The sequence below is a fragment of the Pseudochaenichthys georgianus genome, chromosome 6 (genome assembly GCF_902827115.2).
Source record: "Pseudochaenichthys georgianus chromosome 6, fPseGeo1.2, whole genome shotgun sequence".
Taxonomy (NCBI): domain Eukaryota; kingdom Metazoa; phylum Chordata; class Actinopteri; order Perciformes; family Channichthyidae; genus Pseudochaenichthys; species Pseudochaenichthys georgianus.
In genome coordinates this window covers 27004514-27027801 of record NC_047508.1, presented here as the reverse complement: position 1 = coordinate 27027801, position 23288 = coordinate 27004514, and the positions used below count along the sequence as shown (strand labels likewise).

General features: G+C 42.3%; 1 protein-coding gene across 4 annotated transcripts in view; it reads right to left on the bottom strand.

Annotated features, from left to right (window-relative positions):
• iqsec3b (IQ motif and Sec7 domain ArfGEF 3b) overlaps positions 1–23288 on the bottom strand; it is a 30799-nt gene that overhangs the window by 3863 nt on the left and 3648 nt on the right. For 2 of the 4 annotated variants that reach the window (XM_034086000.1, XM_034086002.2), the window contains exons 2-13: positions 19993–20064; positions 16220–16337; positions 14811–15200; positions 13620–14332; positions 12662–12823; positions 10990–11112; positions 6310–6476; positions 3666–3805; positions 3388–3519; positions 3153–3252; positions 907–1065; positions 663–713 (exon numbers count right to left, since the gene is read on the bottom strand). In XM_034086000.1, coding sequence (XP_033941891.1) covers positions 663–713; positions 907–1065; positions 3153–3252; positions 3388–3519; positions 3666–3805; positions 6310–6476; positions 10990–11112; positions 12662–12823; positions 13620–14332; positions 14811–15200; positions 16220–16337; positions 19993–20064 — 2327 coding nt within the window. Of the gene's footprint in view, positions 1–620; positions 714–906; positions 1066–3152; positions 3253–3387; positions 3520–3665; positions 3806–6309; positions 6477–10989; positions 11113–12661; positions 12824–13619; positions 14333–14810; positions 15201–16219; positions 16338–19992; positions 20065–23288 lie in introns of all 4 variants that reach the window. The other 2 variants (XM_034085999.2, XM_034086001.2) reach the window with 1 other exon arrangement.

The following is a 23288-nucleotide window of genomic DNA, read 5'->3' as shown; positions in this document are numbered from 1 at the left end:
ATACTTCTGTCATGTCTGTCTGGTAAATACTCGCTCATGCACTGAAAAAACTGAACCGTTGACCATTTTAAAAGCTATTATATTAGGTTGAACCTAATATTTTGTATTTTTAACTTAATATTATTGCTTTCAACTAACATAATACAGTGACATCTGTTGACATAATACATTTAATTAAAGTCACCGGTTCAGTTTTTTCAGTGTGGGAACAACTCAGCTAAGCATTAAGGCAGCAAACAGAAGGATTCAGCGAACTATATGCAGTTTTTACAAAATCCTTGAAACCAGCAACTCTAAAGCTCACTAATTAACATGTTGTGTCTTGGGTGTTTAATCCATACAAAAATCATTAACCTGGGAACATAAAGTAATGCAAATACTGCAATTTGTTGTTTTTAGGGGAACAAACCCATTAAAAAAGCCACAATTAGAGAAGAGTTAAACAATATAATCATAATGTATTCCTTTTTCATGTTCATATTCACTGTTGTTGGATTATTCATGCACCAATCTTCCATGAAGTTGTCCTATGTTTATACATTGCCTTGAGTAATGTATGCATTGTTATGAGTAATGAATGCGGTGTTATGTATTTTATGCTGCACGAGCAAAACCAGCACCTGAGGGTGAGCCGTGTCCTGTGTGTGTGTCCACTTGCCCACCATTGGTGTGTATGCTGTGTGGCTGGATGCCTTGTTGCCGCTCCAACTCCCCTGTAACACAAATAGGAGATTGCAACCAGCCACTATATACTATGCATATATATTCACATGTATATATATACATATTTGTGTACAAATTATTTACCAGGAAAAAAGTATTGTTGTTAATAAAATCTCTTTTTCTAGTCATAATATACAGCATGTATCTGTTAGCACGTGCGTGAGGTGTGAGTGCTGCACTTACACTGGATGTGTATCTGCTCCATCTCATTGACCTCTGTGATCGCCTCTCGGAGCTCCTCTGCAAACTTCCTGAGCTCTTCTCCGCTCGGGGAGCAGAAACTCACCAGCTGCTTCTTCTCTGAGGTAAACGGGCTCAGCATGGTGATGCCATGGGCGTAGTCTGATGAGACAACAACAACAACAAGGTTTCAAAGAGAAAAAGGAATTACTTTCAACATGACTTTGATTTCAAAATAGAATACAGGTTCTTCGAAACATTTTGTTGTTGATCTTTTAAACTTCAATTTAACTTCACAAAATGGTGCTAAGAATACCTGCAAAAACTCATGCTTTGAGCTTAATTACCAAATTATTGTTCTGTTGGCAGCAATGGTTTCTTGAAGATTTTCAACAAAGGGTTTGCATAAATATTAGGATGCTCATATTCACTGAAGGCCAGTAGTTTTCTATTTACTTCTCATACAACACATTCAGCTATGCTAGTGTCATGACTCAATTAATGTCTTTTAAATCAAGTAAAGGCATTCATATCCTTCACATTATAAATTATTATAATTTCGTTAGACTTCATCAGGTCAAATCCTTCATGTGTTTTATTCTTTGATTTAAGATCAATAACCTGCAAAAATACTGACAACCATATCAGCCTCAGCTGTACAACGGTTAGAATGCTAACATGCTAAGCATGGTTAAAATTTGAATTAGCTTTAAGCCATTATTACCACTGTGCTGTATCAGGCTGTAAAGGCCCTGTCACACTGTCCCGAAATTGACACCCGATGGACACACGATAAAGGAAATGTTCAAATTTGGCTGTGATCGTAGCAACATCGGGCCATTCGTGAGGGCATCTAAGCCATCGTATGACCGCCGGTGGAGTTTCTCAGGCTCCGGCAGCAACTTCGTGAGCGGCAACTTCGTAAGGCACTCGTGAGGGCATCTTGTCAAATCGTGTCATCTTCGTGTTATCATCAGTGCATTCACACTCACTCTGATCGGGGCGAATGCCCGATGGCACCGATGATAACAAGATGCCCTCACGATGGCCTTACGAAGGGCAAAATTGACACACGAATTCAACACGAAAATGAACCTTCGCAAGGTCCTTCGGCAATTTTTTGGCATGCCAAAGCTTTTGCCTCCGCTCACAAAGTTGCTGCCGGAGCCTGAGAAACTCCGCCAGCGGTCATACGATGGCCCTCACGAATGGCCCGATGTTGCTACGATCACAGCCGAATTTGAACATTTCCTTTATCGTGTGTCCATCGGGTTGTTTTATTGCACAACAAAATCATGTAAATATATTATGTAAATAACCCAATGTGTGTTCTGTGAAACTAAAAAGGATATAATATATTATTTTGAAGGACAGTTGACAGGAAATTGTTGTTGTTATGGAAACAACATTACGGAGAAAACGTAATATTTTCTACATATAAAGACGGAGAAAGTAAAGAACAAAGTCTGAAGATATCAGTACAGTATCATAGTACTGTAACATAATTGTTTTTGGTACTTTCATTGCAGTTGTATGTCTTAAATGTAATGTAAATGTTGCCTTCGTGTGTGGTTCGGGGCCATCTTCGTGCGAAATTCACAATTCCATATTCGTGTGTCCATCGGGTGTCAATTTCGGGACAGTGTGACAGGGCCTTAACTCATTAATCTGAAAAGTGAGACAGTGTGGAAGTATCTTAAACCTGCTTTCTATCCAATACCAAGAAGGTCGCTCCACTGGTTTCAGAAAACATCTGGTTAAATAGCAGTCCATGCTGACGTGTGTGTTGTCTCACTGGCTAGTTTCAAGTATTTGTTGATACAGCCTTATGTCCCATTCCTGTTCAAATAGAGGATAAAGCAGGGTGTGCTTTAGGGAATGGTTACCTGTGATTCCCAGGTCGCTCTGGGTGCCTTCCTTGTTTTAGTTTTAGAACTTTCACCCTTTTCACAGTGTGTCTTAAATTCATAAAAGTTCATTGTTACATTTGAGTTGCCTACAAAATGTCTCGTGTAGTGTTAAATATGTAGGCTTTAAGGCTAGATTCTTGCAAGCAAGCACATTTCCTGGAAGTGTTCGTTGACATGAGTGTGTTCATTTAGTTGTAATGGTGGCCCTATGGCAATACCATCAACGTGTGGGTTTGACAGACAATGATGTTGATGGCTCTCATAGTTGGGTCAGCATTTTTCCAGCACCAAGTTGAAACTACTGAGAATAAATTGCAGCAGAGTAAAAAAGCATCTTACATTCATTGCTGAAGAGGTGAAACTGCATTCCCAGTAGACCCATAGCTTTACAGAAGGTGTATGAGGCCGAGGTTTTCTTCTTGGGACACAGCTTTAGAATCTAGAGTGGAGACATAAAAAACAACAAAGCGGTGAATATAATGATCCGATTTTGTATGAACTGACAATAAAATGTGGTTTCATTAAGGAGCGTATTGAGAGTATAGTAGTGAGTCACTGAAAATAGGTTGCTCACCAGCAGCAGGTCATTGAAGAGGAAGACCTCTCTCTGGAGCTGGGAGAGCTTCTGTTTGTGGGCCTTGTTTGCGTCAGGCACCTCAAACAGACGGCAGCAGCACACCAGACGTCTGTGGGGCACGGCGAGGATCTACGGAGAAATGGTTCAAAAGATGGAGATGACAGAATGCAGCGAAATAAAACATGACACAAGAGAAAGGGAGACAGTACAAACAAGTAGAGACAGCTCTCTGAAATGAGAGAAAAAGGGGGAGCACAAACAATAAATTCACTCACAGTTTTCAGGCCCAGGATGGACTGCTCCACGCGGCTCACATAGGTGACGTGGTCCTCGTTGGAGCGGAGCTCTCTTTGTTGGATCCTTTCATAAATACCTGCAACCATCTCTCTGGGGATGTCTGCTCCATCATCCACACCTTAGGGAAGGATGGCCCAGAACAGAAGAAGTGTGACAGGTCTGTGTCAAGCTTATCATTCTCTTATGGCACACATGCAGTTTACAATGATAACAAAAGCACATTTACCAATATCATTTTCTAGTACAATGGATCCTTGACTTCAGACAGCCACCAAAAATGTGGTAATTTGAAGATGTAGATAGCTAGCTATTAAAGTTAACGTTATCTACATACTGTAAGTTGTAGATGTAATGTTTCCAGCTGACAGCCTACTTTGTTTTTAAAATAACAATTGGTTTAGTTATGTCAGAAGTGTTTTAAACTGTAAGATTTTGATGAAAATGCATGTGTTTGTGAAGCAGTGAGCATATGACGGATTATACTGCATGAGTTGTGTCAACAGTTTGTATCTGACTTTTAGACATAGTTCTGCTGTTGATAAACCTGGCCAACATTTACTGTAATTCATCAGGGATTGGATTTGCTTTGGGCCTTTTCTAGGTTCACCGTTAACCATGGAGGCACGAGGGAAAACAGTGATTTCTTCAGGAATCCAAGGAAACACCCTGTGATGTATTGATATACATTGGCATTTTAAAGAGTATAGTATCTATTTAGTGTTAGTGATTCTGGAAAGAGATTGGTGCTATTTGGACCCAACAGTCAATACAAATCCCCTAATCCAGATGTATCCTCCCTCTCAATCTCACTACCATTCTCTTCATACATCCATGGCCTTGACCCTGCAGGCGAACATGAACGCTATCTCCTGCGTTGCTCGGTCAGAGGAGTCAGTTTGTTTGTTAGCTGCTAACAAAGCCAGCGTGGTGAATGAAGACCAGTGTACACATATAACAGACTAAATGTGTGTATTAGATTAGTATCACTAGTTCCAATATCAATGTTTATTTAATACCTCCATGCTGACTCAACCGTATTACGTTAAATCGTGATAAATAGATGATGTTAAATTGGTTGCATACTTATTTGTAATTGATTTATTTTGCATAATTATTTTAATTGAAACTAATGGAAGTTCTTTCCATCATGTAATGTGACCCAGTGACTCCAATGCAATGCCAAAACTATTCAAATAAATAATAGACACCATTAGTAAAACATTAAAAACTTGTTTTGTTTTGAATTATTGTATTATTCATGATGTTCACTGTGAATTAAAGAATGTTACAGTGCGGATCCTCTGAGAGGTTAGCAACAGCACAGTGGAAGGGGTCCAAATTATACACTTAGTAATTATTCAATTTGAAAGTTTCTTTGTGAGCTCATATCATTTTAATTTGTTTAATTTTAAGATGTTTCAGCAACATTAGCTTAATTTCATTGTAGGTTTTGCAGCTTTAAATGAGAAAATGTGCTTTTATACCAGTATGTCTGCTGTCATTGTGTTATGGTGGAGAAACCTCTTCAGCCCACAAATAAAAAATGATTTGCATAATATTACGGGAAACAAGATATTAAAATATATTTTATGGTGTTCTCTTCCATTAAAGGTGGGGTAGGTAAATTTGAGAAACCGGCTCGAGATACACTTTTTGTTATATTCCATGGAATGCTCTTAACATCCCGATAGCAATGAATATCTTAAATGCTTTGACAAAAAATCCATGAAAAAATCTGTGGAAGCCGTAGTACTGTAAAAAGCACGACCAATCATTTTAGCTAAAATAACTGGATGGCCTACCTGCCTGTCAGCCTTCCATCTGTGCACAAATGTATCTCGTTCCCTCATTGGTCATGTGTGCATTCGTGTGTGTTGGAGGAGGGGCTCTGTAAGGAAGTAGCAGATTTCTTCCGGCTGTGTATTTTCAAATTCTAGCGCACTCGAGCTGGTTTCTCCAAAATTACCTACCCCACCTTTAAGTGAAGGTACGAATTAAAGTCAAACTTCTCCTTTTCAAACTCTAGTTGCATTAAATGTATGTATCTGTTCAACCGCTGGATGGAGAGCGTTTTTGAGAGCCTCAGGTGATGGGATGCTCATATCGTTAAATCTACGCTAAGTGAGCCTTAATTAAATGGGTCAATGCCACAGCCTCTGGAGCAGAGCTTCGAGTCAAGGCTATCAGGAATCTCATCCTGCACAGCTGATGGTTTCCTTGATGGTAGCGCGCACAGGCAAGCACCCACCGCCTCTTTGAGTAATTCACTTCAAGAAGCTGCCACTCAAAAGCCTGATAGTGAGGCTGACGAGGGGTTGATAAGAGAGTGCTTGTTGTAAAACTTTGACTTTCCTTGCCCTCTGCTCTCTTTTTCGTCCTCCCTATCATTGTGGCATATCTCGCAGATGGATCTCTTTGTGAAAATGTTGCGAAATGTGCATGTGTGTCTACATGTGGGTACTATTATATAACCAAACTCGCTGCTCATAGAACCACTTGCCATACATATAGGAACATGTCATCATAATACCGCCTCTCTCACAGGGTCACATCACCATCCCTGAGATGACTCATACAGCTTTGATATGAAACTCTCTCATACATGAATTTGGACACACTAACCTCTGAGGTTGCGAATGAAGTCATCAAGGCCCATTTTGCGCTGGGGTTTGATGTTGGGCGAGTACATGTCAGTGTTGAGGAGGACCACAGCGAACGCCAGGATGAAGATGGTGTCAGGGTTATGAAACTGCTGCACCACATCAGGATTACACATACAGTACCTCTGGCTGTGGAGGGAAAATAGGACAGCAGGGTTATATATAAAAAATGTGACATTTCTCATTCACATCTTCGTCTCCACATTGGTCTGGATACTTGGAAATGATACCACTATTCAAGAACCCAACAAAATAGTACCATAAGCAGTATCAAAACATTCACATATTTAGTTGTAGAGAAGAGTTTGGGGGCTAGGCATAAGGAAACAAATAGAGCATTAAGTATGAACGTTCAGTGTTAGTGCAAGGCATTCAACTAGCAGTAGCACATCAACTGAATGTACACATGTCTTTCAAATCCTGAGGAGTTGTTTTGCATTTGTAAGGTTAACAGCATTCAGTATTCTAACTGTGTTGTTTCTTTTGGTGTTACTATCACTGTTACAACAAAATACATTTCAGTATGGACAAGTTAGAACCACAAGTTGGGTGTATGATACCAAAATAGCATACCTATATGTACCCTTCTGTTTGGTTTTAGATTCACAGATTAAATTGCATCCCAGTCAAATCATTGTTGGCCTTATCTACACACTGAACTGAATATAACAACATCCATTGAACTGTTACCAAACCACCACAACAACCAAGCCAGTCTGATTCTATTATTGTAAGACCCCTATTCAAAACATATGAGGGTCGAAAAATGCCAGCAACAAAAACATAAACAACATGAACTGAGTGAATATGATAATATCTTAATAACTGAGGACCATATTTTAGGAAACTGCAGGATTTGACTGCTGCACTGACGTGAAATCACACTCAGGTGCCAGTTTTTCAAGTACACCCTAAAGTAAGTCTATTCCAACAGTCCTACGATAAATCACCTCGATGAGGCTTTTAATATTAATATCATCTAAAATCACGATGCTTTATTCTGAGGCTTGTTCCACATATTTTTTCCACCACATTTATAATAAATGAGTACATATTGAATATTAGAAACACCTCCTAACATAGTATCTTCAGGCTCACAGAAGCAATGAACCAAAACGTAATGATGTGCTCCCTCCTCCGTCATTGTGCCCAACTGCACCATCAAATCCTGAAATATCCTTTTAGATTGAACAAACAGAGCGCAGCGTTCAGAGAGAGCAGAACAAACTGTTACCGTTTTAAAAAGTAATACATCTAAAAGTGACGTTCTCCTTCAGCGGGATGGACGCATTAAGGCCAATATCTCTGCATACAAGCTGCATCATTTTTTATTCTGACTGATTCAAAAACTCGCTGACTGTAACTTCCACTCAGACGTGAGGAGCTCTACCATAAATGAGACTGACAGGAGACAGGAAACATTTGACAAATGCCTCTGCCCTAGGTGAGGTAATGCCCAGTCTGCTTTGTTACCAGAGATCCTGCATTTGGACATGCTTTGCTCCATCGCTGCCCACAGGCTTCACAAACTCTCACTTCCACCCTTTCTCCCCCCCACAGCTCCCTCCCTATCTTTCTTACTGTCACTTGCACTTACACAGTGGGCCATTTCAGTGGTGGGAGGCTTTTATCTCCGCAGCCAGGCAGGATGCAGACATGCAGAGGGCTGCTTTTCTCAAGAGGACTATGTAGTTGTCAGAGCATATGCAAACCAGAGTCCACATCTGAGACCAGCACAGCCAGAAAGCCTTTCCCAGACCCCCCCAACACAAGATCTAAGGCCAAAGTACTGACTGCAGCACAGTTCAGTAGCAATGCCTTTGTTCGAGGGAGAACAGATTCTGCTCGGCACCCACAAAGCTCCAGATATCATTTGCACATAGATAGTACACAGAGAGGCACAAACAAGCCTCCCCATTTGTCATCTTGATGTAAGTCCGCAGCAAATTCATCAAAGACTTAGAGCAAAGCCATTTCTATGTATGAGTGCAAAGGCAAACTAATGCATTGATGTATAAGTGCATATGTGAGCTGAGTGAATACATTAAGCAGATTGTGTTTAAGTGCGTGTTCGTGTGTGTGTGTGTGTGTGTGTGTGTGTGTGTGTGTGTGTGTGTGTGTGTGTGTGTGTGTGTGTGTGTGTGTGTGTGTGTGTGTGTGTGTGTGTGTGTGTGTGTGTGTGTGTGTGTGTGTGTGTGTGTGTGTGTGTGTGTGCACGTGGGTGCGTGCGTATTTGTGCTTCATTCACACATTTTCATGCACAGATCTCCATCTTATGTAACCAGTTTATTTAAACACTAGCTCCCAATCTCTTACCTTCATTTCTGCATATGGAAGTTGCATGCCAGCTGGCACCAATATAGCTCCGTATAAAAGAACTACTCACGACAAGAGTACAACACGCTTCAAACAGGTGACATAACAACCGTTACATAACAGACATGGCATGGGATGTCTGGTTGTCCCGATAAAAGCCTGCTTGATTCTGACCTATACACACAGCTCCAGCTACAGTGTTGTCTCAGATCACTGATGAATTTGTAATCTGCACCCAGGGGTTTAGCACGTATGATTGAGTGCGATGTGATTAACTGATGACCGCGGTGGGTGTTCTGATTGGCCCCTCAAATCAGAGGCAGAGAGAGGAAGTGTCATGATGACTGCTCCTTTTGCTCTTTCCTCTCACTATTTCTTGCTTGGAATAATAACACACTTAATACATAGGGCTGGTGATGATGTTGAACATTATGAGGGACCTATTTTGAGTCAATCCTAGATAATCCGACCTGCTGCAGTAAATACTCAGAGCACCACATGTGTATAAATCCGCGGCTGAAAAAAACGTTTAATGTAAAACTACAAAGCCCAGCTGTTTTTTAAGCAAACAAAGAAAGAAACTACGCCCTGACGAAGGCTGTATGTGCTGCACACATTGTTGTTATTTTAACCCAGCTCTTAACATTTACAAGCATTCTCTGTGTTTAACTTTTTGCCAGAGGATTGCTTGTGGCCTTTCTCGTTTCGAGCACCTTTATGACACATGACACAACCTTTGAGTTGTTTAACCTTTATATTTGCTCCTATTTTAATCAGCCATGCTATCTGGTGTGTCAAGAAACAGCAATGTTGATATGTATGTCCCCCTCAGGGTGAATTGTAGTAACTTGGTGATCCTTTGACGTTTCATTTGATCCCATTATGCAATCAAAATTATAATTTGTCCAACACTGTCTTGGCAATAGACTCAAAGGAAGCAATAGGCTTGAGGCAAGGTGCCACAGGCAGGGCGAGACACTTAGAAAACTACAAGAAATTATCTAAGAAATAGTTGTTTTTTTCAGAAATTAAGAAAAAAAATCATTACCACAAAAGTGAAAATTAAAATCAGGAGTTCAAACAAAGACAACACATTGTGGATGCTGAAATGCATCCACAATGCTCAAAACTTGAAGTACATTTGCACTCATCTAACATTGAATTATACAAGCAACTGAGTGTCAGAAGGACATCTTGAATTCAGTTGACAAGGTGGTGACATTGTTGAGCAGATCAACAATGGGAGATTAAAAGTAAAAGTAAAACGCAATGCAACCAATAACCCTGAAATAAAAAAACAATAATGGCATTTCCATTGCATTCTTAGTCCAGGGAGCAATCTGTGTATTTTACCGGGACATCTCAAGGACAGTGGTAGCCAGGGGATAAGGCAACCATTGTAGCTCCTATTTGTCTGAACACTTTGTTTTTAACTGAAATAACTTTCAGTCAGAAGTTAAAATAGCATAAAAAACTGTTTCTATCCAAGAGTTTGTTGGAGGCTAAGCTAGACGGTCCACTTAAATGCACAAAGGCAGCTTGCAAGCTACAGTGGGTCTTTCAAGGTCCTCTTAGTATTACAATTTGTATTTTTCAGCAAATAGGCTCATACATTGTAGTGACTGGAGGGCAAGAGTCAGCACTGACTAAATGAGCAGGACACTAGCCTGAGCTAAAACCTCAGGAGTACCAAACATGGACTCATACATATTCATGTGTGATTTTGGATGGAAATGGCCACGCAAAAGTCACGCACATACTGTACAATCAGCCTAGAGAGGCCGAATATTTGGCCAGAAAATGTCATCCATTGGAGAAAGTTATGAGATGGAGCATCTTTTTTGTGCCGATGTAATGCACACTGATTGCCTGCAGCTCAGATCACCGCTATGATTGGCTGACTATCTGACACCGCTGAGTTTAGTCAAAGGTTTCAGGCAATCAGTGTAATTTGTTAATTATACATGGCTTTGGTTTCATCAGAGCATGCTGCAGTGAGCTGGCAGAACCAGTTCAACACTTTGTCTTTACAGTCGCCCTATTAGTATGCCATTCTAGAAACGTCTGCTGCCCCAAGGCTGGGAAATGAGATCAGAAAATACTTCAATTTTATTCCTTAGATGTGAGCCTGGTTACATGTCAGTGCTTCTTTTTTTGCATAGGTGGCCACAGGCAAAAGGTCTATTAATTAAAAAAAAGTTTAGAGTGCCCTTACTAGCCCTGCTCAGTCATGTGATGGACTGTTGTTGTGTTGAGTAGTGTTATAAAGTGAAGCCAGAGCCCATTAGTCAGTGAGGCCTGGTTGTAAGCGAGTTGACAGTCTCACCTAAAGGCTTCGATGAGTCTCTCCACTTTCTGTGCTTCTCCCTGAACGCGAACATGAGCCTGGAACTTTCTCAGGGCTTCGTCGAGTTCCATGCCTGAGAAATCCATTTCATCCACAACACAACTATTGAGGGACAGACAAAAAGAAGAAGAAAGAAAAGCAAAGGGGAAAGAAAAGAGAGAGATCCGGTTTAGTTGCAGTGTGTCACTGTAATGAGAAGGTGAGTGAGCGAGTGTGTGTGAGCGAGTGCATGTGCAGCAAACTATGAGTACCCAAGTGCTGATGGCAAATCTTCCTCTTACAGTCATACCTCCATTACCGAACCACTGACCTGGAAGACGCACATAGAGACAAACATGTTTGCACACGCACACTCTTTGTGGAAACATCAATGGGGTCTGATGACAGTGGGAGATAAGAGGAAAGCAAAGAGGGGGATGAGAGGGCAAAATAATGAAATGCAAAGAGCGGGGGGGGGCAAGAAAGAGGTACTTGAAAGGCTGAGGGCAGGCGGAAGCAATGGAAGAAGTGTGCGTGTGCATTTTATGTGCATGTGCACGTGTGGGGCCATGCTTGTGTGTCTGTGTGTCTCAGTAAAAGAAATAGAGGGTGTATGTGTGTGTGTTCAGTGCAGTGACCTATTTCTACAGTCTCTTGAACAACCTCAGCAAAAAGCCTCTCTATCCTGGATCTCTGTCTACACTGGTTGGACGTGAAAGGGTGAGTGTGAAGGCAAGTAAATGCATGTTTTCATGGATGTGTTGCATTTATGCATGCTAGTGCTGCAAGTGACTGTGTGACTGTGTGTGTGTGTGTGTGTGTGTGTGTGTGTGTGTGTGTGTGTGTGTGTGTGTGTGTGTGTGTGTGTGTGTGTGTGTGTGTGTGTGTGTGTGTGTGTGTGTGTGTGTGTGTGTGTGTGTGTGTGTGTGTGTGTGTGTGTGTGTGTGTGTGTGTGTGTGTGTGTGTGTGTGTGTGTGTGTGTTGAGTAAGGTTCCAAAGCTATTTCTATTTTAGATATTTTAAAAGTACCTGAATTCATTAAAGTCAAAGTCCAACAAATCTCTTATTTAATATTTTATCTCCTCTCTTTTTTTATAGTAAAGAGAGAACATTTCTGATCATAGTAGTGGTGAATCCAGGGATTACATTAGTTAAACATAGCAAATAAAATAATAATTAATATACATTCTGCACTCTTCTTTCTCATAAAGTAAGTGGTCAAATAAGGGGGGAGGATGATAGAGGGGTCTTTATGATAAACTAAAGGGGATCATACAAGAAGAGGAACTATTCACAAAGTGGTAACTCAAAAGGGAAAACCGCCAATTGTATACATTCAGGTCTGTTTAGTTGTCAGGAGGACTAGCACTCATGCTGGGAAAATGTCTTGTATAGTGACTTCTCTGGCTGTTCGGGAGCTTTCTAAATTATTTCTCTCAACATTGGGAATTCAATCTATGAAGTTATAACACTTGTGTTCTCAAGTGTCGAGGTTCAAAGGCGTGGGTATACGTGGGCGTCTACCAGTCAGGGAGAGTCAAACAAAGCGACATTTCCAAGGGATTTGAACCTGATTCATAACAGAAAAACCCAAACACGTGTATATGTATTTGTGTGCATTCATAATGCATCTCAACATATGTGTATGTGTATTCATATAATGAATACTCACTCAAGGACATCTCTGTTGAATTGCAGCTTGCTGTTCCCCAAGAACTCTCCAATCATCTGTCTGCTCAGGCCCTTCCTCTGAAGCAGGAAGTGAGCCACTCCGATGGCCGTGTCCGGGACGAAACCACGCGTGATCAGGAAGTGTATGCCTCTCTCTGGGTTCCTGCCCGCAGATAGCCAGCAGCAGAGAAGAACATTGTGTTAAGAATTAAACAGCACGTGTGCAATGTGTTTGTGCGTTCAAGCAAAGTGAGAAAGAAAATATGTGTGTGTGTGTGTGTGTGTGTGTGTGGTGTGTGTGTGTGTGTGTGTGTGGTGTGTGTGTGTGTGTGTGTGTGTGTGTGTGTGTGTGTGTGTGTGTGTGTGTGTGTGTGTGTGTGTGTGCGTGTGCGTGTGCGTGTGTGTGTGTGTGTGTGTGTGTGTGTGTGTGTGTGTGTGTGTGTGTGTGTGTGTGAATAGGACACACAAAGAGAAAAAGGGAAAAGAAGAGTACATTCATGTGCAAAATCAGTTAGCTCTGGTCTTCTGTGTCAGACCTACTGTCACAGATGCACATGAGTTCATTTACTTTCATTTGTATTAACTAATAATAAGTGTAGGCTATCCGTGGGCTCTATTTATAGACTCTAAGAGGCTCTCACATTGTTCATGACCTCCTTGTCTGTCTCTCAACTGCATTCTCTCCTTTTTTCCTATCTCTCTCACTTTTTCTCTCTTCGTCCCCCACCTTCCTCTATCTCTTTTTTTTCATTGACTTCACAAGATGGCACTGAAACCGCAGCTCCTCCCAACAATCGCAAACACTAATGAGCAGCTGCTGAGAGCAGTTTTGCAGTGCTGTTGGAGATTTGTTAGACGCAAACATTAATAAGTGCATTTTGAACCCTGAGCCAGAGGGTGCAGGAATATTTTGTCGTTTCTTGTGTTTTAGTATGTATTTGTGTTGCTGGTCCACTCACACATTGAAGAGGTTGAGTCCGATGCGGTAGAGGCGTTTGCGGTGTGTGTCTGTGGAGAGAGTTGGTGAGCGACAGGAGGCTGGATCCTGGCAGCGGTCCCTGGGCAGAGAGACCACCAGGGCCTGCAAGGCCTCGGGGCTCGGCCCCCCGGGGATCTGCTGAGGATGGGTGTAGTGGTACTGCTGGTACTGGGTGTAAATCTGAGCAGGTTGCTGGTTGGACTGGGCTGAGGTGGAGATAGAGGTGGAGGTTGAAGTGGATGTGGACCCCAGTCTGTCTGAGCCGCTCTCCCCCTCCAGGCCTCCTCTTCCCAGAGTCGGCGCTGCAGAGCCCCTTCTGGATCCTAGATCAGCCATTTCCAGCTCCTCACTGGGCGGAGGTGCAGGAAACTCTGACTCCTCTGGAAACGGGCCATCTCCAAAATTCATCCCGCTCTCCGAAGTCTTCCTGCTGCCCTGATGCCCTGCATTGCCCAGAGAGGTGGTGGTCGTGGTGGTGGTGGCGGAGGAGATGGTGTAGGAGCTGTTGCTGTCGATGTGAACCGTGACGTCCCTGAAGGCCATGAGCAGCGAGCTGGCACTGCGGGGCATACAGGCGCTCTCAGCTGCTGCCCGAAGGGCCCCGGGGTCCATCAGGAGCCCCTTCCCTTCTCCCCCTTCTGACAGACTCCAACCACGAAGGGCGTCATCAATTGACTGGGCCAAGGAGTGAAGCTGCAAATATAATAATAAAAAGTATGCGTCAAAATAGGTCAAAAGATATGAGTCATGTGTGAGCAAGTTTGTGAAACAAGATGGGGTTGTTTATTTGTGGCTATTTGTCTAAAAGTGGAAGCAAAGAAATGTGCTGGTTGATTACAGAGTAAACCATAGAAAAGATACTGCCCATCAAGTCGTTGATTCATCAATCTAAGCAGCTAAATTAAGTTCCTCAGTCTTTTCTTGGGTTAAGGTTTAATTGGAAAAATTAAACTGTTGACCTGACAATGGCACTATGAAAAGTCAAGGGATCACCAAATTCATTAGGATTAAGGAAAGTTCATGGCAATCCATCGAATATTTGAAACATTTGTCTTAACTATTTACCCTTGAGATGTTTCAGAAAAGACTTAACTTCTTGATGTATTATTTTCTGGACCTCCTTGCATTACTGATTAAACTAAATGAATGGGAGCTGAAACTAAAGCCTCACCTGGTCAGAGAAGCAGTCTTCCAGCTGTGTGAGTGTTTGTCCAGGGTTCTGATTTGGGGCTTGAGAGTGACGGGCTGCAGGGGCCGACGCAGGAGAAGGAGGCAGAGAGGTGGAGCGACACGGGGGAGGAGGAGGGGTTTTAGAGCGTAAGGGTATCTGCCCTCCTCCAGGATGCAAACTGTAACTGTGTCTCTGGGCTGTGTTCCTGTTCCGGCCTGAAGGGCTGGGATGACGCAGGGAAATCCGACGGGGCAGCTTGCTCTCCGACAGAGAGTTACGGATCTTCTGGAAGTTTTTGCTGAGCTGGTACTGACGGAAGGCCGTTTGAATACGACGAGCTGCCCGCCTCGCTATGAGATGGCCTCCATATTTCTGCTCCAAGTCTTCTATCTGGGGAAAGGAAGAGAGTGAGGGGGAGTGAGTTTAAATATCAAACATGTTTACAAGGCTCTGAAACTCACGGAAGACAGCGCAAGAGTTATATTGCAAAGCACACAGCCGCCACTCAAATTGTTATTCATCCAACAGCAGGCAAATATCATGATGCCATTTTGTTCCCATCTACAAAGGATCAAACAATTTGAGCCTGAGTAACAACATGCACACTCACACTTTCTTTTCAGAAGTATCCTTCTTACTTATCTGTCCACTCTTTAAAAACTGCTGAGGGTTTATGGCATTAGAGCCAAAGTAAACATCATCTATCATCGTTCAACAGCTAATACTGGCTGAAAGGCCAAGGGAGGCAGGATGGATGGGCTGTGACAAAGGTGATTTTGAGGATGTTTAGAAAAGTAAACATCTGCACAAGCCTATTTTTGTTCCGTTTGTTGGCAGAGCCACTCAGCCCAAAATCTCAGCTTCCTCCAGAATTTTGCCCTCATGAATTTCCAGCAAAAAGGAGACGAAGAAGAGAGAGTGGGAGGCGAGGAGGCACAGATAGGGAGAGAAAAAAAGGAGGACAGCCTCACATGTGACTGCTCCGAAAGCACGGCCACAAAAACTGTGCGTTTACACACACGCACGCAGGAAGACACACACACACACACTCACACTGCAGCAGCCATAGCAGTAGCAACAGCAGACCCTTCAGCATTTTGGTTTGAGAAATAAAGACATCTCCAGCCGCCAGGAGCAGTTATTAGCTGTTACCATGACAACCTAGCATCTTTGCGTTGCTGTCGCTGTGGCAGTGAAATTGCTGCTGTTCTTTTTCGTGTCAACACAGACAGAAATAGATCTTAATAAGAATCTCTTTTCTGACGCAAGACAATGACACAATGATCATCCTTCAAACACCCCCTCACTGTTAAACAGGGGGAAGAGTCAACATCCATTCCATATCAACATGTGCTTACAGTCCCACACATACAAACACACACACACACACTTGAAAAAAAAATTCATACCTGTTTGTTCTTATTCTCCAGTGAGATCTCGTACTCGCTCGGTCCCTCTCTCTTGGTCCCCTCCACTTCCTGTCCACCACCAGAGGACGTCCCATCCTCCAGGCTAAGCATCTGTCCACTGCCGCAGAAATAAGAACAAAAAGCTATCAGTCCTCTCTACTGACCTTCAACACGCTGCTGTTATCGCAGTGGCAGGCATCAACTGAGCGAAGAGTAAAGAGATTCATGAGGGAAGCAGCAGTGCCAGGTGGAGAGTGTTGGCCCGGAGCGAAGGTGACTGAGTTTATGTGTCCGGTTATATTTGATCATATTTGAGGCTCCAATGCATGTTGGAGGAGTGAAACTTTGGATATATGCCTGGGAAGAAAAATACCTTTTTTCTTTTTACATTGACTTGTGGTGTGATACAAATCATTTCATATATACTAAAACATACTAGTTAACTCGAGTGCAAACATCAATATTTGGTGATCAGCTTGCAAACCTAGATATTGATCTTGCATCTGGAGTGGATAGTTTTTGATTGCACTTTATAGTCCATTACACTTTCCCAACAAGCTTCATTTATAGAGCAACGCTTTGATGTCGTCATTAGACATTGCCAGCTTCACACAGCCAGAGCAGTGCGCTGCACTCTTGGCAGATCGAAATGTGTTTTTCACCACACTAACAATATTTTGCCACGAAAATTCGTGCACAACATCAGCACGGATTTCCTATGTGTTTCCATTGCAATAAATTCATTTCGATGAACATTTAGTTGAATTTGTGATAAAAAGTAAACCTTCATGAGTCTCTTGCATACAAATGAGATGTATTTGTTATACTTGTTTACCATGTTCTGATGCTAGGATGACAGTATGAAAGGAGAATAAGTCAGTGACTTCATTTCAGCTTTTAAAAAACGCTGGAAGGGATTCACAAAAATAACAGAGAGACAACCAAATCCTCAAATTCAAACAAGACTGGCAAAAAAAAGTACAAGAATAGATCAAACAACTCAGGATAATTTTCTTGGAAAATAGATTTTCATCAGAATCAGACTACCTGATTAAATAAAGATTACAAATATGTAATAAACAATAATTTCAATAATACTGTAGCAGCTGGGAGCATAAGAACAAAAAAGGAATCTGGCCTCAATCTGACTCTGAATTTAACACATTTGATAGTGGAGGCTTGTGGAGTGTCCCCCTCTCATAATCCCAGACCCTGTTCACAGATGGAACAATGTTCTTTTAAATGACAGCAGTAGTGAAATTCTGTGAAAGGCATCTAAGGCTTATCTTAGCAAATGACTGCCATGAGACATCAGAAATATCCCTTTAACAAAGTTCTGGTGTGGTCATTTTAAGAGTCGTTCAGTTTGCACAAATTTAAGAAATTCAAAGTGCAGTGGTCAATGTCTCTGGCATCACACTGCCTCTAAAAGACACAAAAGACTGACACTGCTATTCAGAACCTTTTATATAGCCATACTGGACTGTTGTAAGCAGAGAGCTATGATCAGAGCCTAAGAGGTTTTATAATGGTGTGCAATTATGTGTGTGTGTGTGTGTGTGTGTGTGTGTGTGTGTGTGTGTGTGTGTGTGTGTGTGTGTGTGTGTGTGTGTGTGTGTGTGTGTGTGTGTGTGTGTGTGTGTGTGTGTGTGTGTGTGTGTGTGTGTGTGTGTGTGTGTGTGTGTGTGTGTGTGTGTGTGTGTGTGTGTGTGTGTGTGTGTGTGTGTGTGTGTGTGTGTGTGTGCATCGTGTTGTGTGTGTGTGCATCGTGTTGTGTGCTTGTGCAATCTTTCTTCCACCCAGATAATGCCTACTCTAATATTTTTTTATACGAAAGGGACTAGTGCTTAACAGGACTGGGGAGACTAAAAAGCCTGCTCATGGTTAAATAATGAGAGCATCACTAAAAGTTCCTCTTTGTTTTCTTTGATTGCTGTGAAAGCAAATATTCTGCGTTCCCCAGCCAAAAGTCAAAGATGGAGGCTTTGTGATATCTTTAAATGAGGTAAAGTTAGCATACATAGAGAGAAAAAGGGGGAAGATAGTGCAGAAACCAGAGGCTGGGATAGAAACAGAGAGGAAACAGGAAGATACAGAGAGACTGTGTTGGTGTGTGCATGCTGGAGGCTGTCTCTATCAAAAACTCTATTAAAACACTGCCATGGCCCTGTGCTGCATCAGAATGCATTAGAGTACATTAGAATACATTAGGATTTAAAAGCAAGAGCTGAGCTATTAATGTATCTGGACAGCAAAAGCCTCTGTAATGATATAGCCGCTATACACCCTCCCCTCCTCTTTCTCTGTCTCTATACACCTCCCACCCAACACACATACGCGCTCACTCATTCCCACAAATGTGGCAGCAACAAACATACCAAGCACACACTCCTTCTCCTGCATGTGTGACGTCATGGTGGAAGAAAAATAAACATCTGTCAAATCGCATCTCTCAAGGTCCCTTTAGAGACTTATAGTACTGTACTGCCAGGAAAGAAACACACACACACACACACACACACACACACACACACACACACACACACACACACACACACACACACACACACACACACACACACACACACACACACACACACACACACAGGAGAGAAAAGGCACGGCAGGTTAGGCTAGAGGCGGATCCCATGACATCTCTAGGGAGGTGTGCGTGCTCTGATGGTTTCATGTGTAGAGGTGGTGCAAATTTGCAGCCAATAGGCACACATAACTTCATGTGAAGATTATAATGAGCTATACGGTGTTACACGGCTCCTCATCATCTCATCTACTCGGGTACATGTCCACTGCTGCTGTGCCATTTGCTCATCCAATCAGCACTATGTGGGTGCAGCGTTAAGTCATCAAATCAGAGAAAAGTGAGGGAATCCAGACAAACAGATGGTGATATTCATAAAAACAGATGAGTGGGAGACTTCACGAGAAGGGATGGAATAGAAATCAACAGATAAATAATGAGTAGTGATGCATACAGACACAAACAACACAATTGGGAAGATATAACAGCAGATGGGGAAACAGAAAGAGTAGACATGCCTGGGAAAGATTTAGAAGCAGAGTTCAGAGGATTAAACCATTGGAGAGAGGGAGGGTGTAATCATTGAGAAACATGACAAAATCAGCTTTTCAGAGTTTTACAATAGAGCTTCATCCAAACATCGGCAAGTCAAATGTCATTCCTCCAGACACAAAAAATAGTGAACACACAGAAAAGCCACCCACACAAAAGTGCCAACAGTGGATCCTCAAAGTTCTCCAGTTACTATGGTAGTGGTAGTCGTTGCGTCATTACTGGGTTGCCATGGGCACTTTCATAGTGGCAATATCAGTTCCCACCCGGACCCCCACTCTCTCTCTCTCTCTCTCTCTCTCTCTCTCTCTCTCTCTCTCTCTCTCTCTCTCTCTCTCTCTCTCTCTCTCTCTCTCCTCTCTCTCTCTCTCTCTCTCTGTCACTCTATATGTGAATCACCCTGGAGGCTTATGATCTATAGGATTGTTAGGGAGCGTTTAACTCTGTCATTGTTACTGCAGGCTCCACCACATACCCATAAATATTCCAATTCAAACTTGTATACAGCGCACACACTAACAAACGTGATTAAAAGCCTGGGTGTGTGAACATGACTCAGATAGATGACAACAAAGTTGCATACAGGGACAGGAAGTGTTCAATGGTTGAAAGAACGCACAGTAGGAGCAAAAAAATGCATGAAGATAAAATAGTCTGTGATTTGTGTCTGACTCGATCTTACCCGGATGAGCCGCTGGTGTCCCCCTCTGGATGTTCAGGGGCGGGGCAGCAAAACTGATGCAGTATGTCACTCCTGAAGGGCAGACAAGAGGAGGAGAGGTAAGCAAAGGAGGGAGTAAAGAGGAGAAGCAGACACAGAAGGAGGCAGAGAAGACTCAATTGCAAGGACAGCCTGTCATCCAGGTGTTTATTGGCTGTTGTTGGAGGCTTGCCATGTATCCATATTCTTCCTTATGTTAATTTTTTGTCGAACATCCCGAAAGAATCTGAAAAAAACCTCTGAATTATTTCCATGGGCTCTGTTTACAATGTGGCACTGATCCCAGGGTAAATACCCTATGTAGGTCAATCCAAGGCTGAGAAAGCTGAGATTGAGTGTGAGTATTTACAGTTTGTGTGTCCGGATGTGCTTCTTTATGCCCCTTTACCCTTCCATTCATCAGATCTGTGTTGATTTATCAGAACACCCTAACCCAATCTGGACAGATGGTGGCTCCAGCTCTGTTTCCTGCTCCGTCTTTTCTTAAGTTCCCCTCTCTCATTTTTCTCTCATACATTTTACATGTACATTCATATTTTAGGCATTTCGCTGGTTCTCCCATCTTGAGCAATTTCAAGTGAAAGAACAAAAACAGAAACACATCATGTTTAGGTTGTTGAGTAAATCAACACTTTTACCTTCCGATAGACATTCCACTACCAGTGATGTAAAAAGAGGTGTGGGAGTGAAGGTCACATTAGGGCCTTTCATGATGAGCTGAAATCATTCAGTTGACATTGAAATGATGCTACTGTGTTCTGATCAGATGATTGCTTGTGACACAGAGCCACAGTGACAGCAGTTGGAGTCATTGGAAGGCTCGGTGTGACATTTGGAGCTATAAAAAGCTACCTTTTCACTGCAACTTCCACAGACATAAAGGGAAGATGTGCTCGTTCTTTTTGTTTGTTTTTAAATCTCTGATCAACACACTCACAGTTGCTTTCTATGAATAATATTCCTGTGACATCCCCCCACCACTCACAGCTTTAAAACCCACTCAAATGCAAACATGCTGTAGGAATCAAAACGCATGCTGTTCTTGATCCTGGTGTGAGAACTTTGACTTGATTATTTTGATTATTATACTTTAGTAATGTTCAGTACTTCTCCCAGTAGATAAGCTATTGACTTCGTTTAACAGCCTCCAGGGGTTTCGAAACTATCAGAAATCTTGTGTTTTTCAGCACACTTGTTTTCTTTTCTCCTCCAGCCGGAAAACACATAACATCAACATGAGTCAGATTCTCATGAGCACTTCTGATCCTCTTCAAACATGCGTGTCAACATATATTACATATTTTTAGAAGACTCAGACGGACTAAATATCCAATAAAACATAAGACATCTTTTTTTTTCTCCATCTAAGTTACCTGCAGCTGCATTTTAACAAAGTTATATTTGTTATAACGCTCATTTTGGGCTTCTCCTTTCCTGTAGTAATGTGTTATATAGGTGTTTGTGCATGTAAAAGGTCTGCAAAGGCTAAAATCCCTGTGTTCCTTCCCGAGGGAGTTTCTCTCCCACACACCCCACGATTGGTATCCTTTGTTTACTTCTGTTACATAGTGACATCACTAAGTAACACTTGCTCCTCTATTGGCTAGCGCTCCAACACAATGTACGTGATAGGTTACGAGGCGGGACATCTCTAAGTGGTTGCCCAATCACAACAGAGTCGGCCAGCTAACCAATCAGAGCAGACTGGGCTCTGGTTTCAGACAGAGGGTGAAAAGAGGTGCTGCAACACAGGCTGGATGAGAAAGATTTAAGACCTTTTTGAACATTAAAGCATGTAAGCATGCCACAGTAGAGGCACAAATATTAATATGAAACCTGAACATCTGCATAATCTGGCCCCCTTAAATATTTGTTCAATGTTACTTTTAGTTTCTTGATCAGCACATAATAGGTCTTTATTGCACTTTTTGATAGAATAAATAATCCATTATGATGTCAAAAGTCTGATTTAAAGCATATCTTTAATCTAATCTCTTCTTCATAACATTAAATATACAAACTAATTGTTTGTATATATATATAAATGTCAATGTGTTGTCAGTTTTGGGGGTCTAAAGGTCACACTAAATGTTATCTGATGTGCATCTGATGTTGGTTGACAGAAGAGAAATAATTACAATTAATTAACTTCACTAAAAGCACTGAACATGCAATGTGTATTACTGTCCAATCAGTATGACGCTGAATTGTTTTGCCAGGCTCATAGAAAACATTTGCCCTGAGAAAAAGGCCAAACTGCTGGGGTCCCTTAGTAAACACACACACACGCACGCACACGCACACGCACACACACACACACACACACACACACACACACACACACACACACACACACACACACACACACACACACACACACCAAACACACTCTCAACAGGTCTGTTTATCTGTCTACAAGACACACATATGAAGGCCACCGCCTCCAGAGACGCGTACAAAGATAACAGGTGAATATTTTAACAGTACATGTCTCCTGCTGTCGGCCCATGTTCTCTCTCTCCCTCTCTGTGTCGCGACCTCCCTCTCATAATCCCTCTTCTCTGTCCTGTTCTTTTAAGAGTACTTTAAACGCTGAAAAAGATCAGCTCCATTGGGATTCAAAGCAGTGTGTACATTGTTTGCACCGTCCACTGCGCCACAGCCTATCCCTCTGTTGTCCAACCTACCTATCTGTCCACCAGCAATATAGATAAACTGGAGAGACAGCTACCTCAAATGCACCCTTTTATTATTTATTTTTTGGTCCACCCCTGTAACTCTCTCACTATTTTTCTCCAATCTCTCTCAACTCCTTCCTTTTCACAGGTCCACTCCAATGTCAGCCTCCAGCTCCTTCCTCTCTACACCTCCAAGGGCTCCATCAAAGACAACGACTGAGCGTGCATCTCGCTCTCTTTATATTTCTCTGGCTTTCTCTCTCCTGAGAATGGCTGATTACCGTTCGCTCCATGGGCTAAGTGGGGCAGATAGGAGGCTCAGCTGGAAAGAGACAGAGAATGAGAGGAGGAGAGGATCCTGTGCGCCCCCCCCCCCCACCTCCCCATAGGACACATACACATGCACTGACTACACTGTCAACAACACAAAGCGCACAAGCATACTCAGAGCCAACCCTACGCAGCCCACAAGTCATTTATCTGCAGGGCAAATACAACAGGGCTCTATAGACATACATTCAGATAAATGTATTCAATGAAATATGAGATGTTCAAAGGTAAACAAAGGCCCAGAAAAAC